The 12,278-nt window shown below is 42.3% G+C and overlaps 1 protein-coding gene across 1 annotated transcript in view; it reads right to left on the bottom strand.

The window, feature by feature from the left end:
- The window catches only part of LOC121535069 (calsyntenin-2-like), a 310,904-nt gene that overhangs the window by 59,592 nt on the left and 239,034 nt on the right, over positions 1-12,278 (bottom strand). Inside the window, exons 6-8 of the mRNA XM_041841767.2 lie at positions 11,635-11,820; positions 9,691-9,948; positions 8,586-8,707 (exon numbers count right to left, since the gene is read on the bottom strand). Coding sequence (XP_041697701.1) covers positions 8,586-8,707; positions 9,691-9,948; positions 11,635-11,820 — 566 coding nt within the window. The remainder of the gene's footprint in view (positions 1-8,585; positions 8,708-9,690; positions 9,949-11,634; positions 11,821-12,278) is intronic.

The following is a 12,278-nucleotide window of genomic DNA, read 5'->3' on the forward strand; positions in this document are numbered from 1 at the left end:
AGAGTACTGATAGTGGGATGTTCTGCTTGTTGAACAACCTCGGAAAACTACACACACACTCACAGGCAGACACAGGTGCGCAAAACAGGCAGACACAGGTACACACAAACATGCACCACACACACACACATCCCACCTTCCACTATCATAATCTACCTAGTGTGCAATAACTCCAGAGACTTAATTACTGTGTTTTTCTTAATCGTTTCTGTATGCACATACATTATTGTCCAGCACGTCCCACAGCTATAAGATTAGAATAGATACATACAGTGGGGAAAAAAGTATTTAGTCAGCAACCAATTGTGCAAGTTCTCCCACTTAAAAAGATGAGAGAGGCCTGTAATTTTCATCATAGGTACACGTCAACTATGACAGACAAAATTAGGGAAAAAAATCCAGAAAATCACATTGTAGGATTTTTTATGAATTTATTTGCAAATTATGGTGGAAAATAAGTATTTGGTCAATAACAAAAGTTTCTCAATACTTTGTTATATACCCTTTGTTGGCAATGACACAGGTCAAACGTTTTCTGTAAGTCTTCACAAGGTTTTCACACACTGTTGCTGGTATTTTGGCCCATTCCTCCATGCAGATCTCATCTAGAGCAGTGATGTTTTGGGGCTGTCGCTGGGCAACACGGACTTTCAACTCCCTCCAAAGATTTTCTATGGGGTTGAGATCTGGAGACTGGCTAGGCCACTCCAGGACCTTGAAATGCTTCTTACGAAGCCACTCCTTCGTTGCCCGGGCGGTGTGTTTGGGATCATTGTCATGCTGAAAGACCCAGCCACGTTTCATCTTCAATGCCCTTGCTGATGGAAGGAGGTTTTCACTCAAAATCTCACGATACATGGCCCCATTCATTCTTTCCTTTACACGGATCAGTCGTCCTGGTCCCTTTGCAGAAAAACAGCCCCAAAGCATGATGTTTCCACCCCCATGCTTCACAGTAGGTATGGTGTTCTTTGGATGCAACTCAGCATTCTTTGTCCTCCAAACACGACAAGTTGAGTTTTTACCAAAAAGTTCTATTTTGGTTTCATCTGACCATATGACATTCTCCCAATCCTCTTCTGGATCATCCAAATGCACTCTAGCAAACTTCAGACGGGCCTGGACATGTACTGGCTTAAGCAGGGGGACACGTCTGGCACTGCAGGATTTGAGTCCCTGGCGGCATAGTGTGTTACTGATGGTAGGCTTTGTTACTTTGGTCCCAGCTCTCTGCAGGTCATTCACTAGGTCCCCCCGTGTGGTTCTGGGATTTTTGCTCACCGTTCTTGTGATCATTTTGACCCCACGGGGTGAGATCTTGCGTGGAGCCCCAGATCAAGGGAGATTATCAGTGGTCTTGTATGTCTTCCATTTCCTAATAATTGCTCCCACAGTTGATTTCTTCAAACCAAGCTGCTTACCTATTGCAGATTCAGTCTTCCCAGCCTGGTGCAGGTCTACAATTTTGTTTCTGGTGTCCTTTGACAGCTCTTTGGTCTTGGCCATAGTGGAGTTTGGAGTGTGACTGTTTGAGGTTGTGGACAGGTGTCTTTTATACTGATAACAAGTTCAAACAGGTGCCATTAATACAGGTAACGAGTGGAGGACAGAGGAGCCTCTTAAAGAAGAAGATACAGGTCTGTGAGAGCCAGAAATCTTGCTTGTTTGTAGTAGGTGACCAAATACTTATTTTCCACCATAATTTGCAAATAAATTCATAAAAAATCCTACAATGTGATTTTCTGAATTTTTTTCTTCTCAATTTGTCTGTCATAGTTGACGTGTACCTATGATGAAAATTACAGGCCTCTCTCATATTTTTAAGTGGGAGAACTTGCACAATTGGTGGCTGACTAAATACTTTCCCCCCCCCCACAGTATCTACACAATTAGGGAGTCGGAGAGTGGAGGAGGAGCGATACTGATACAAGATATTCCATTGGTTTATCTTGAATCATCCTAACTGTAGCTTATGTTAGGTGAAGACTTTATCAGTTAATACTACATAGTGAGCATTCTACAGAACTTGATTTTAGACCAGCCTGATATTCTAGTAAGCTGTTGGTTTGTTTCAGATGGTCTTATACCTGTGTAGTAACGCTGAAATTAAATCAAATTTTATTTGCCACACAAAAGTAAAATAAAACAACAACAACAAAAAAGTGTTGAGAGAAAAAAAGAGCAGAAGTAAAATAAAATAACAGTAGGGAGGCTATATACAGGGGGGTACCGGTGCAGAGTCAATGTGCGGGGGCACCGGCTAGTTGAGGTAGTTGAAGTTCAGCCACCAATTGTCAGCCACCAATTGTGCAAGTTCTCCCACTTAAAAAGATGAGAGAGGCCTGTAATTTTCATCATAGGTACACGTCAACTATGACAGACAAAATGAGATTTTTCTGTGTCATTATGTACAGAATAAATTACAAATAACGTGAAAAACACATTTTAAATATACTAGTATATGGTCTATATAAAATAGTTGAAGGTAATGGTTGCGTCCCAATATCTGCACTTGTTCACTTCCCTTCATGGATTTGAAAGGAAATTACTGGTATATAGAATCTCCCTCTAGCCCATGTTTAAACAATTCTAATGTTTTGAAATGTTGGGGAGTAGTGAACTAGTGGACACCTTCAGGAGGAAGGAGAGAATATTGGGATGCAACCTATGTATTGAGAGAGTACACTGAGAGAAAATGTACACCACCAAATTGCCCGTCTGCGCATCCGAGACTAAAAAGCACACATAATGAATAAATGAACAAAAACTACCACTACAATAATTTTGCCTGACACATTTTTATCATGGCTGTCTAAAGTACACAAGTAAATTATCCTACATTAGGTTTCTCAGCGACAAATCACGGCCAAATAATTGTTTTTTATTCATTTACAGTATATTCCTTTTGAAGAAAATTACACCTAGTTTTCTATATCAAAGACTCTGCTGTGTTGTACTGAAATAATGGCTTTCACAGTAATTTAGTTCAATGACTTTCTGAAACATAAACGCAGAAGAAAGACTAGGTGAGCTATTACTCTGGATAGAATCTCCAGTGTGTGTGTGTGTGTGTGTGTGTGTGTGTGTGTGTGTGTGTGTGTGTGTGTGTTTGTCCGTGTGTGTGGTATCTCCTATCCTCGTATCTCCTCCTGTGGGGAGAGGAGTGGAGGTAGTGGGATGCAGGTAATCAGGATGACAAGATATGAAGAGCCACTGCAATGAACTCTTACTGCAGCAGTAATCATAGTCCTTCACTTGGAGAAAAACACCCACACACACACAGAGAGAGTGAGAGAGCTAACCACTGCAGGAGATGAGGTGGTATTATAACACAGTACATATAAACAATGAGAGATGGCTCTCAAAGAAAAGCTACTGCTCTACAGCTGTTTGTCTACCTGAGGAAAAACTCAGTGAGACAGACATGATTGGAATAGTCATTTAGTAACACCACACTGCCCAAGCAGCAAAACAATAGCTGCTCACTTTCAAACCTTAAGTTTATTTAGCAAGAAAGCAGCATTGTCCAATGGGTAACATAGTGACTGTTTAACAATTTGAGACCGCCAAAGACATTTCTTCCCCTAGCCCCGTACCATAATGTAAGGCATGTATTCTAAGCAGAGCCAACGTTATGGGCGGGCCTTAGGGGGCCTGGCCCGCCCTTCTGTACCTCTTTGCCTGTCCAAATAAAATATTAAAATATTGATAATTATAATAAATATATTTGTTTAAATAAAAAAACAGTTTGGGGTAATTTAACCCATTTTGCGATCTTGTCTCATCGCTGCAACTCCCCAACGGGCTCGCGAAGGTCGAGACATGCGTCCTCCGAAACATGACCGCCAAGCCGCGCTGCTTCTTAACACACTGCTGGCTTAACCCGGAAGGAAACGCTGTTCGACTAGGTCAGCTTGCAGGTGCCCGGACCGCCACAAGGAGTCGCTAGAGCACGATGAGCCAAGGAAAGCCCCCCTCTCTCCCCCCAGCCAAACCCTCCCCTAAGCCAGACGGCACTGGGCCAATTGTGCGCTGCCCAATGGGGCTCCCGGTTATGGGATCGAACCCCAGGCTATAGTGGTGCCTCAGCAATGAGATGCAGTGCCTTAGACCGCTGTGCCACTCGGGAGGCCCATTGATAATTTATTTAACCAAGACGTGCGCCGACAGAAAGACCCATCATTGTCAGATAAAGCATCCGAGCAAGCGAAACATCGCCTCTCTTTTTCAGTTTGTGTAGCCAATGTATCTCATGCTGTCTGGACTAAAAGAGTATGACGTTCTCTTTTTTTGCCAGACCGCATCAGATATGTGGGGCTACATATTGTAAGACAAAAGGGCGCTGTTTCGGTCGATCGGATGCTATTTTGGATTTATGTGAGAAGGTAACCTACATTTTGAAGTGATTTGTTTTGCAATCAGATGAAAACATCATGACTGGTTGTGTTCATGTCACATTAAAAGAAAGGCTAATACATTTGTACAGTTAAATTACATGTGCTACTATAAAACCCACAATAGAACCGCTAAAGTAGTCATTTGGACTGCTCATGAATTACAAAAATTGATTACTCTGCCATTTTGAAAGTCATGCCCCCTCCATCCTTGACTTTTCCTAAATAAGTCTATAATACACACTGTCTTTGTTAGAATCTTAATATCACAAACAGATCTGGTGTTAGACAGCTTTAGGAGGGCATGTCATTTTTTATATGGTTTCCCCGTTGCCCCTCCTCCTCTCCACAGTACCTAAACTATACTGAAACTAATTTCACATATCTAATAACAAATAAATGAAGTAGGCTAAAGTATGATGGTGAGAATGGATGAGTTGATGAGCGAGGGAAAATGAACAATGCATAATTATGTAATCACCAATCGTGAATGAAGAACAGGGCGAGCCATTCTATTGTATTGATCTATTCTAATTATAATCTCAAAATGTTATGTACTCTGTTATCAGTCTACTCTGGCCTACTTGAAGTACACAGTGAGAGCGTGCGTAATTTACAATTGCAAGAAGACCAAGACGAATGGATGCACTCGTTAGCGTTGCTACAAAATATGAATGAAAATGACTCAGATGGTGGAGAGAAATTAATCATGATGACATCGCCGATGAGTATTCTTCTGATTCTGAGCCTCTAACTGAACCTACACCTCCGATGCCTAACCACTAAAAAGCCAGAACTGTGCGCAGTGAGCAGGTGCCCATGCCACCACTAAATGAAACGATGAGACAGGAGAGAGGACGGCACCGTTTGGAATAGAACAAGCTGGTGAGAATTCTACGGGCTATTATCAGCACAAAATGTAATTACTGAGAGAGCAGGTCCTACATCACAAGCAAGAAACAAAATCGGCCACTCGCTCAACAGATTTTGTTGTTTAGGCTATGTGACATGGACATGCGTCAACTGATAATGGACTTTTTGACTGCTGTCATATCAACACTTAGAATCGTTATGCCATTATTGCTTTTGTGATGATTTTCACTACTATCAAGCACACTTGGAGCTTGTAATGACGTTTAGGCTATTGATGTTGTCATTTGACCATGCATCTTGCTGACGGTGCATCTTGGTGGTTGGGGTATTTATTTTTATTTTGTCGTCATAAAAATAAGCTTATACCGGGTTCCAACACAAATGCTTTCTGTTTCATAGTTGTAAGAATATATATAAACAAAGTAAAGTGTTCAATAAATTGTATTCGTGGAGTGCCTATATACAGTACCAGTCAAAAGTTTGGACACACCTACTCATTCAAGGATTTTTCTTTATTTTTACTATTTTTTACATTGTAGAATAATAGTGAAGACATCAAAACTATGAAATAACATATGGAATCATGTAGTAACCAAAAACGTGTTTAAAAAATTCAAATACACTGCTCAAAAAAATAAAGGGAACACTAAAATAACACATCCTAGATCTGAATGAATGAAATAATCTTATTAAATACTTTTTTCTTTACATAGTTGAATGTGCTGACAACAAAATCACATAAAAATTATAAATGGAAATCAAATGTATCAACCCATGGAGGTCTGGATTTGGAGTCACCCTCAAAATTAAAGTGGAAAACCACACTACAGGCTAATCCAACTTTGATGCAATGTCCTTAAAACAAGTCAAAATGAGGCTCAGTAGTGTGTGTGGCCTCCACGTGCCTGTATGACCTCCCTACAACGCCTGGGCATGCTCCTGATGAGGTGGCGGATGGTCTCCTGAGGGATCTCCTCCCAGACCTGGACTAAAGCATCCGCCAACTCCTGGACAGTCTGTGGTACAACGTGGCGTTGGTGGATGGTGCGAGACATGATGTCCCAGATGTGCTCAATTGGATTCAGGTCTGGGGAACGGGCGGGCCAGTCCATAGCATCAATGCCTTCCTCTTGCAGGAACTGCTGACACACTCCAGCCACATGAGATCTAGCATTGTCTTGCATTAGGAGGAACCCAGGGCCAACCGCACCAGCATATGGTCTCACAAGGGGTCTGAGGATCTCATCTCGGTACCTAATGGCAGTCAGGCTACCTCTGGTGAGCACATGGAGGGCTGTGCGGCCCCCCAAAGAAATGCCACCCCACACCATGACTGACCCACCGCCAAACCGGTCATGCTGGAGGATGTTGCAGGCAGCAGAACGTTCTCCACAGCGTCTCCAGACTCTGTCACATGTGATCAGTGTGAACCTGCTTTCATCTGTGAAGAGCACAGATGGCCAGTGGCGAATTTGCCAATCTTGGTGTTCTCTGGTAAATGCCAAACGTCCTGCACGGTGTTGGTCCGTAAGCACAACCCCCACCTGTGGACGTCGGGCCCTCATACCACCCTCATGGAGTCTGTTTCTGACCGTTTGAGCAGACACATGCACATTTGTGGCCTGCTGGAGGTCATTTTGCAGGGCTCTGGCAGTGCTCCTCCTGCTCGTCCTTGCACAAAGGCGGAGGTAGCGGTCCTGCTGCTGGGTTGTTGCCCTCCTACGGCCTCCTCCACGTCTCCTGATGTACTGGCCTGTCTCCTGGTAGCGCCTCCATGCTCTGGACACTACGCTGACAGACACAGCAAACCTTCTTGCCACAGCTCGCATTGATGTGCCATCCTGGATGAGCTGCACTACCTGAGCCACTTGTGTGGGTTGTAGACTCTGTCTCATGCTACCACTAGAGTGAAAGCACCGCCAGCATTCAAAAGTGACCAAAACATCAGCCAGCAAGCATAGGAACTGAGAAGTGGTTTGTGGTCACCACCTGCAAAACCAGTCCTTTATTGGGGGTGTCTTGCTAATTGCCTATAATTTCCACCTGTTGTCTATTCCATTTGCACAACAGCCTGTGAAATGTATTGTCAATCAGTGTTGCTTCCTAAGTGGACAGTTTGATTTCACAGAAGTGTGATTGACTTGGAGTTACATTGTGTTGCTTAAGTGTTCCCTTTATTGTTTTGAGCAGTGTATATTGTCACAAAGACACAGCGGTTGGAACCAAACATCTCCAATTTGGACTCATCAGACCAAAGGACAGATTTCCACCGGTCTAATGTGTTTCTTGGCCTAAGCAAGTCTCTTCTTCTTATTGGTGTCCTTTAGTAGTGGTTTCTTTGCAGCAATTCGACCATGAAAGCCTGACTCACACAGTCTCCTCTGAACAGTTGATGTTGAAATGTGTCTGTTACTTGAACTCTGTGAAGCATTTATTTGGGCTGCAATCTGAGGTACAGTTAACTCTAATGAACTTATCTTCTGCAGCAGAGGTAACTCTGGGTCTTCCTTTCCTGTGGCGTTCCTCATGAGAGCCAGTTTCATTATAGCGCTTGATGGTTTTTGCGACTGCACTTGAAGAAACTTTCAAAGTTCTTCAAATTTTCAGGATTTACTGACCTTCATGTCTTAAAGTAATGATGGACTGTCATTTCTCTTTGTTTATTTGAGCTGTTCTTTCCATAATATGGACTTGGTCTTTTACCAAATAGGGCTATCTTCTGTATACCACCCCTACCTTGTCACAACACAACTGATTGGCTCAAACATATTAAGAAGGAAAGAAATTCCACAAATTAACAAGGCACACCTGTTAATTGAAATACATTCCAGGTGACTACCTCATGATGCTGGTTGAGAGAATGCCAAGAGTGTGCAAAGCTGTCATCAAGGCAAAGGGTGGCTACTTTGAAGAATCTCAAATATAAAATATATTTTGATTTGTTTAACACTTTTTTGGTTACTACATGATTCCTTATGTGTTATTTCATAGTTTTGATGTCTTCACTATTATTCTACAATGTAGAAAATTGTAAAAAAAAAAAAAAAAAAAAAACCCTTGAATGAGTAGGTGCGTCCAAACTTTTGACTGGTATCGCATATATATATTTTTTTTACATATATCCACATAGAAGGTCCAGTGAAAAAAACATCAAAATTAAATTGCCCTCCAACCGGTTTGTTCTGGCGCCGGCCCTGATTCTAAGTGGTATTTTATTTATTTATTTCACCTTTGATGTATGCAAGTATAGACAATGGAACAGTGGAGGTTCCCATCATCATGACTTACTCCTGTTCTCCTCGTCATAGGTCAGCTCACCTGCTCCAGTTTCCAGTGGAACTCTGCAGGGCGGAAGTTGTCAACCTGGGTGAAGTCTCTCCTGAGCAGGAACACCAGACGGCAGTTGTGGACGTACAGGGAGTAGTGGTGCCGGTTCATCTCTGTAGAAGGATATGGATATATTACAGAAAACGGGAAATTACAGGCTTAGAACATTCATAAACGTTTGAGTTATATTAACTACATTTTCTGGCCAGAACAGAATAGAGATATGCTCTATTCTACTTCACAGAAAAACATAGACATTCTAGACAGTCTACTGCATAAAAATATATAAGTATTATACCTTATCTGACAAAAAAAAACTATATTCCACAGTTAAGAGTGAAAATAAATGATATTTTACAAATGCTAAAGTGGTACTCTATCTGAAATTATATCTGTCATTATGGGCAAAGGAGCTTATTGGTGCAATATGTCCTGTAAATGCTATTGACGTGTGCCACTTTGAATTAAACCCTGCCACTTCACGAGGCAGCTCGATAAATGTCCCATGCTCCCTGTGCCATTGTGACATTGTGAAAGGCCCTGTGGGACGCTAATGAGGTGTGTGACTTCACGGCTTTCCTCTCATGGCAGCACTTTTCATCATAACCCCCCTTCTGTGCTTTTCCTTGGAGCCGCTTGGGTTACACACAGGGCTGTTTTGGCAGTGCATATTGATGGACTCTCCTTTTCGCTCAGTGTGAGTGGAGAGGTCGATGGAATCAATAAGAGCCTGTCAGGCTGCCTGTCTCCAGTCACACCCTCACAGCTCCACTTAGTCTAACTCTGAAACTAGAAGTGGTCGACAGATGACAAAACAACCTCTGCATCTACACGGCTACGCCACCTCTACTCCAGATTGGGCACAAAATGTTCCTACGTCCCAAGTTGGGCGCCAACTGTCTTCACATTGGACGCAATTTGCTCCTGTCTTACAGCTTACCTGGAACAATAAATGGTAGCCCTAAAAGTGGCTATTGCATTGATTCTCTCTTAAATCTTGTGACAGAAGATAAATAGCCTCAATTTGGGCAACAGTTCCACCACCTCACCACCATAAAATTATGACTTCCCCAAATGAACCCCTTCCTGGTCTCACCGGTCTTGTCGGAGTTGCAGAGCAAGGTCTCCTTCTCAGCCCTCAGACCGGGGCTAGGCCCGTGCTTCATCCACGTGGCAATGGTGAACTGGTCAGTCAGGTTCTGTGGAACCACCTGCTCCGGCACGTTGGATGCCTGCCGTCCATCGAAGCGGAAGATGAGGTCGCTATCCCGCCCATTGTCTGTCAGCAGCGAGGCCGTCCAATTGGTGGAAGCGCTGGGGGCGGGGAGGAGGTCTGTGCTGCCGGACGCTGCACCTGGAGGACCAATTAAAGATGAGAACATATTCAGTGCGTGACATTTTGACACACAAAAAGTGGCACAAGGTTAAAAGGAGACTGATACTTGTAACATTTGAGTTGGATGTTATCTAAAAATCTCTAATCTCACGATGTCTATGCAGGGTGTTGTCATGGGGATAATTATGTGGGCTTAGAATGTAACAGTACAGAGATAAAATGCTGAATTGTTGCAGAACTGAACAGTCTTCGTTGGAAAAGGTATTTTACATATGTTTCTTCTCACCACAGCGTCACCCTCTCTATGTCACACAAGAGGTGACAGTATGAATCTAACAAGTGATGAATGACCCTGTATGTTAAGACACTTGGTTCTCTCCCGCCAAATTCCCACCCCGCCCACCCCTTCGAAGAAACAGGCCAGCTCTTTTAAACTATGCAACATTCATGCCTGTCAATCGATATGGCAGCATAAATCCACACCCAGGCCTCTTTAAACTGTGTCAGGACTTTCACTGTGATCATGAGGAGAGAGAAGTTGATGAGATTCAGTCTCATACTCTCACTCTGCACAGTTTTCAGAAGGCCTTGTCAAATCTGTGACCCCTGTCTTCTATTCATCTTAGTTTAGTATTGACCAGCCCACATCTGGCCATGAAAGCTATGAATACATCAAACTTCCAACCTTTCTCTGCTTAGGAAATAAAGTAAGTACTTATTTTTTAGACAGATTCTTTTTAACACATTTTTCAAATTGATGGTAGGATGTTGTTGACCTAATTCAATTATCTTTAGTGGCTCTAAAAAATTATATGGCGGCCCTCTTGAGCAATCTCTGTGTGCTCTCTATTTATGTGTACCGATATTTGTACTCTCACAGAAGTCAATGTTGCTCGGGGAAAAAAAACTATTACAATTTGTTTTATTGCATATTAGATACGATTATGGAGCTTTGGAAAAGCTCCTGGCTTGCAAACGTTGCATACTAAAGAAGTTGGGAAATACTTCTGCATCTAAATGAGCATATCAAGTATGCGTGTGTAGCCATTACTTAAACACATAAAGACTTAGGTTTGAGTCCAACAATAAACTGTTTTTGATGCATATACTTTTTTTGCCAACCATATCACGCTTCAGTTTTTCACAAGAGGAAAATAAATCCAAGAAAGAAATACATAAAAAATTTGAGACCGTTCACATTTTCAACTCTTCACAATGAAAATGTTCACTTGAGCAGATTTCTCCACAGAATTATTAATAACAATGATTCATAAGGTTGATCAAATGTAGACATTTAATTTAGCAGATGCTCTTAGGGTTAAGTGCCTTGCTCAAAGGCACAGACAGATTTTCCAGCTCAGGGATTCGAACCAGCGACCTTTCAGTTACTGGCTCAACACTCTTAACCGCTAGGCTACCTGCCACCTACCTGTAGACTTACAAACTACAATTAAATAACTACTAGTTTATAATTTGACTGTTAGACATTGGTGTGACTCAACGTGACAAAAAAAATTGAAATTAGAGTAGTTACAGTAATTGGAAACCATTAATGAGTTGAGTAAGACAGAAAAAGCACACCCACTTGTCTCTATGACTTGTCATAAGTGTAATTAACACATTACATAATGTGCAACTGCACACAGGATGAAATGTTATTAGAACATTTTATTATTTTAATTTCTCTCTTTCCTTGTGGCTTACCACAGAGTTTCTGTAGGGACTTCTCGGAGTAGGTCTCCCGGTCGCAGCCCTTCCCGATGTGGCTGGTCTGCAGCTCCACCATGGCTCTCACCGCCGACAGCGGGCCGTCACAAGTCTCAAGGTGCATCTTGGGAAACAGTTGCTTGCTTCCTGTTCCGGGCTCATAGTCCACTCGTTTGTTCCAGCCTGGGAGAATGAGAGAAGTATATAGTTTATTATTCCCAATAGAAAATGTATTTTTACAAATGCTTATTAATTCATATGCCAAAAGTGGCTTGTTAGGGCAACACTGTACTGAACTATTTTATCATCATTGTGCTACTGTAGACACAAACATTTCTAAATAAAACATTTTATTACTTCTAAAACAGAACTAAATCATCTAGAAACGATAAATGCATTCAGCCACTGGCCAGGCTCTCCCACTGTTGTATTAGTCACCACTTGCATGTTTGGTATTCACTTTGGGTGAAGGTTAGACCCTTAGCCTGTTTTTAGCTCAGCATATTTTGTCCTATCTTTCACTGGCGCTACGATCGCCAGGCTAGCTCCAGCACAGAGCCAATGCTCTGTGCTGTAAAAGGGTTCCACTGAATACCAGAGCAAGCCTCTGAATTGAAGGCATCACGGAGCACTCCTCACTA

The sequence above is a fragment of the Coregonus clupeaformis genome, chromosome 21, assembly GCF_020615455.1.
Source record: "Coregonus clupeaformis isolate EN_2021a chromosome 21, ASM2061545v1, whole genome shotgun sequence".
Lineage (NCBI taxonomy): Eukaryota > Metazoa > Chordata > Actinopteri > Salmoniformes > Salmonidae > Coregonus > Coregonus clupeaformis.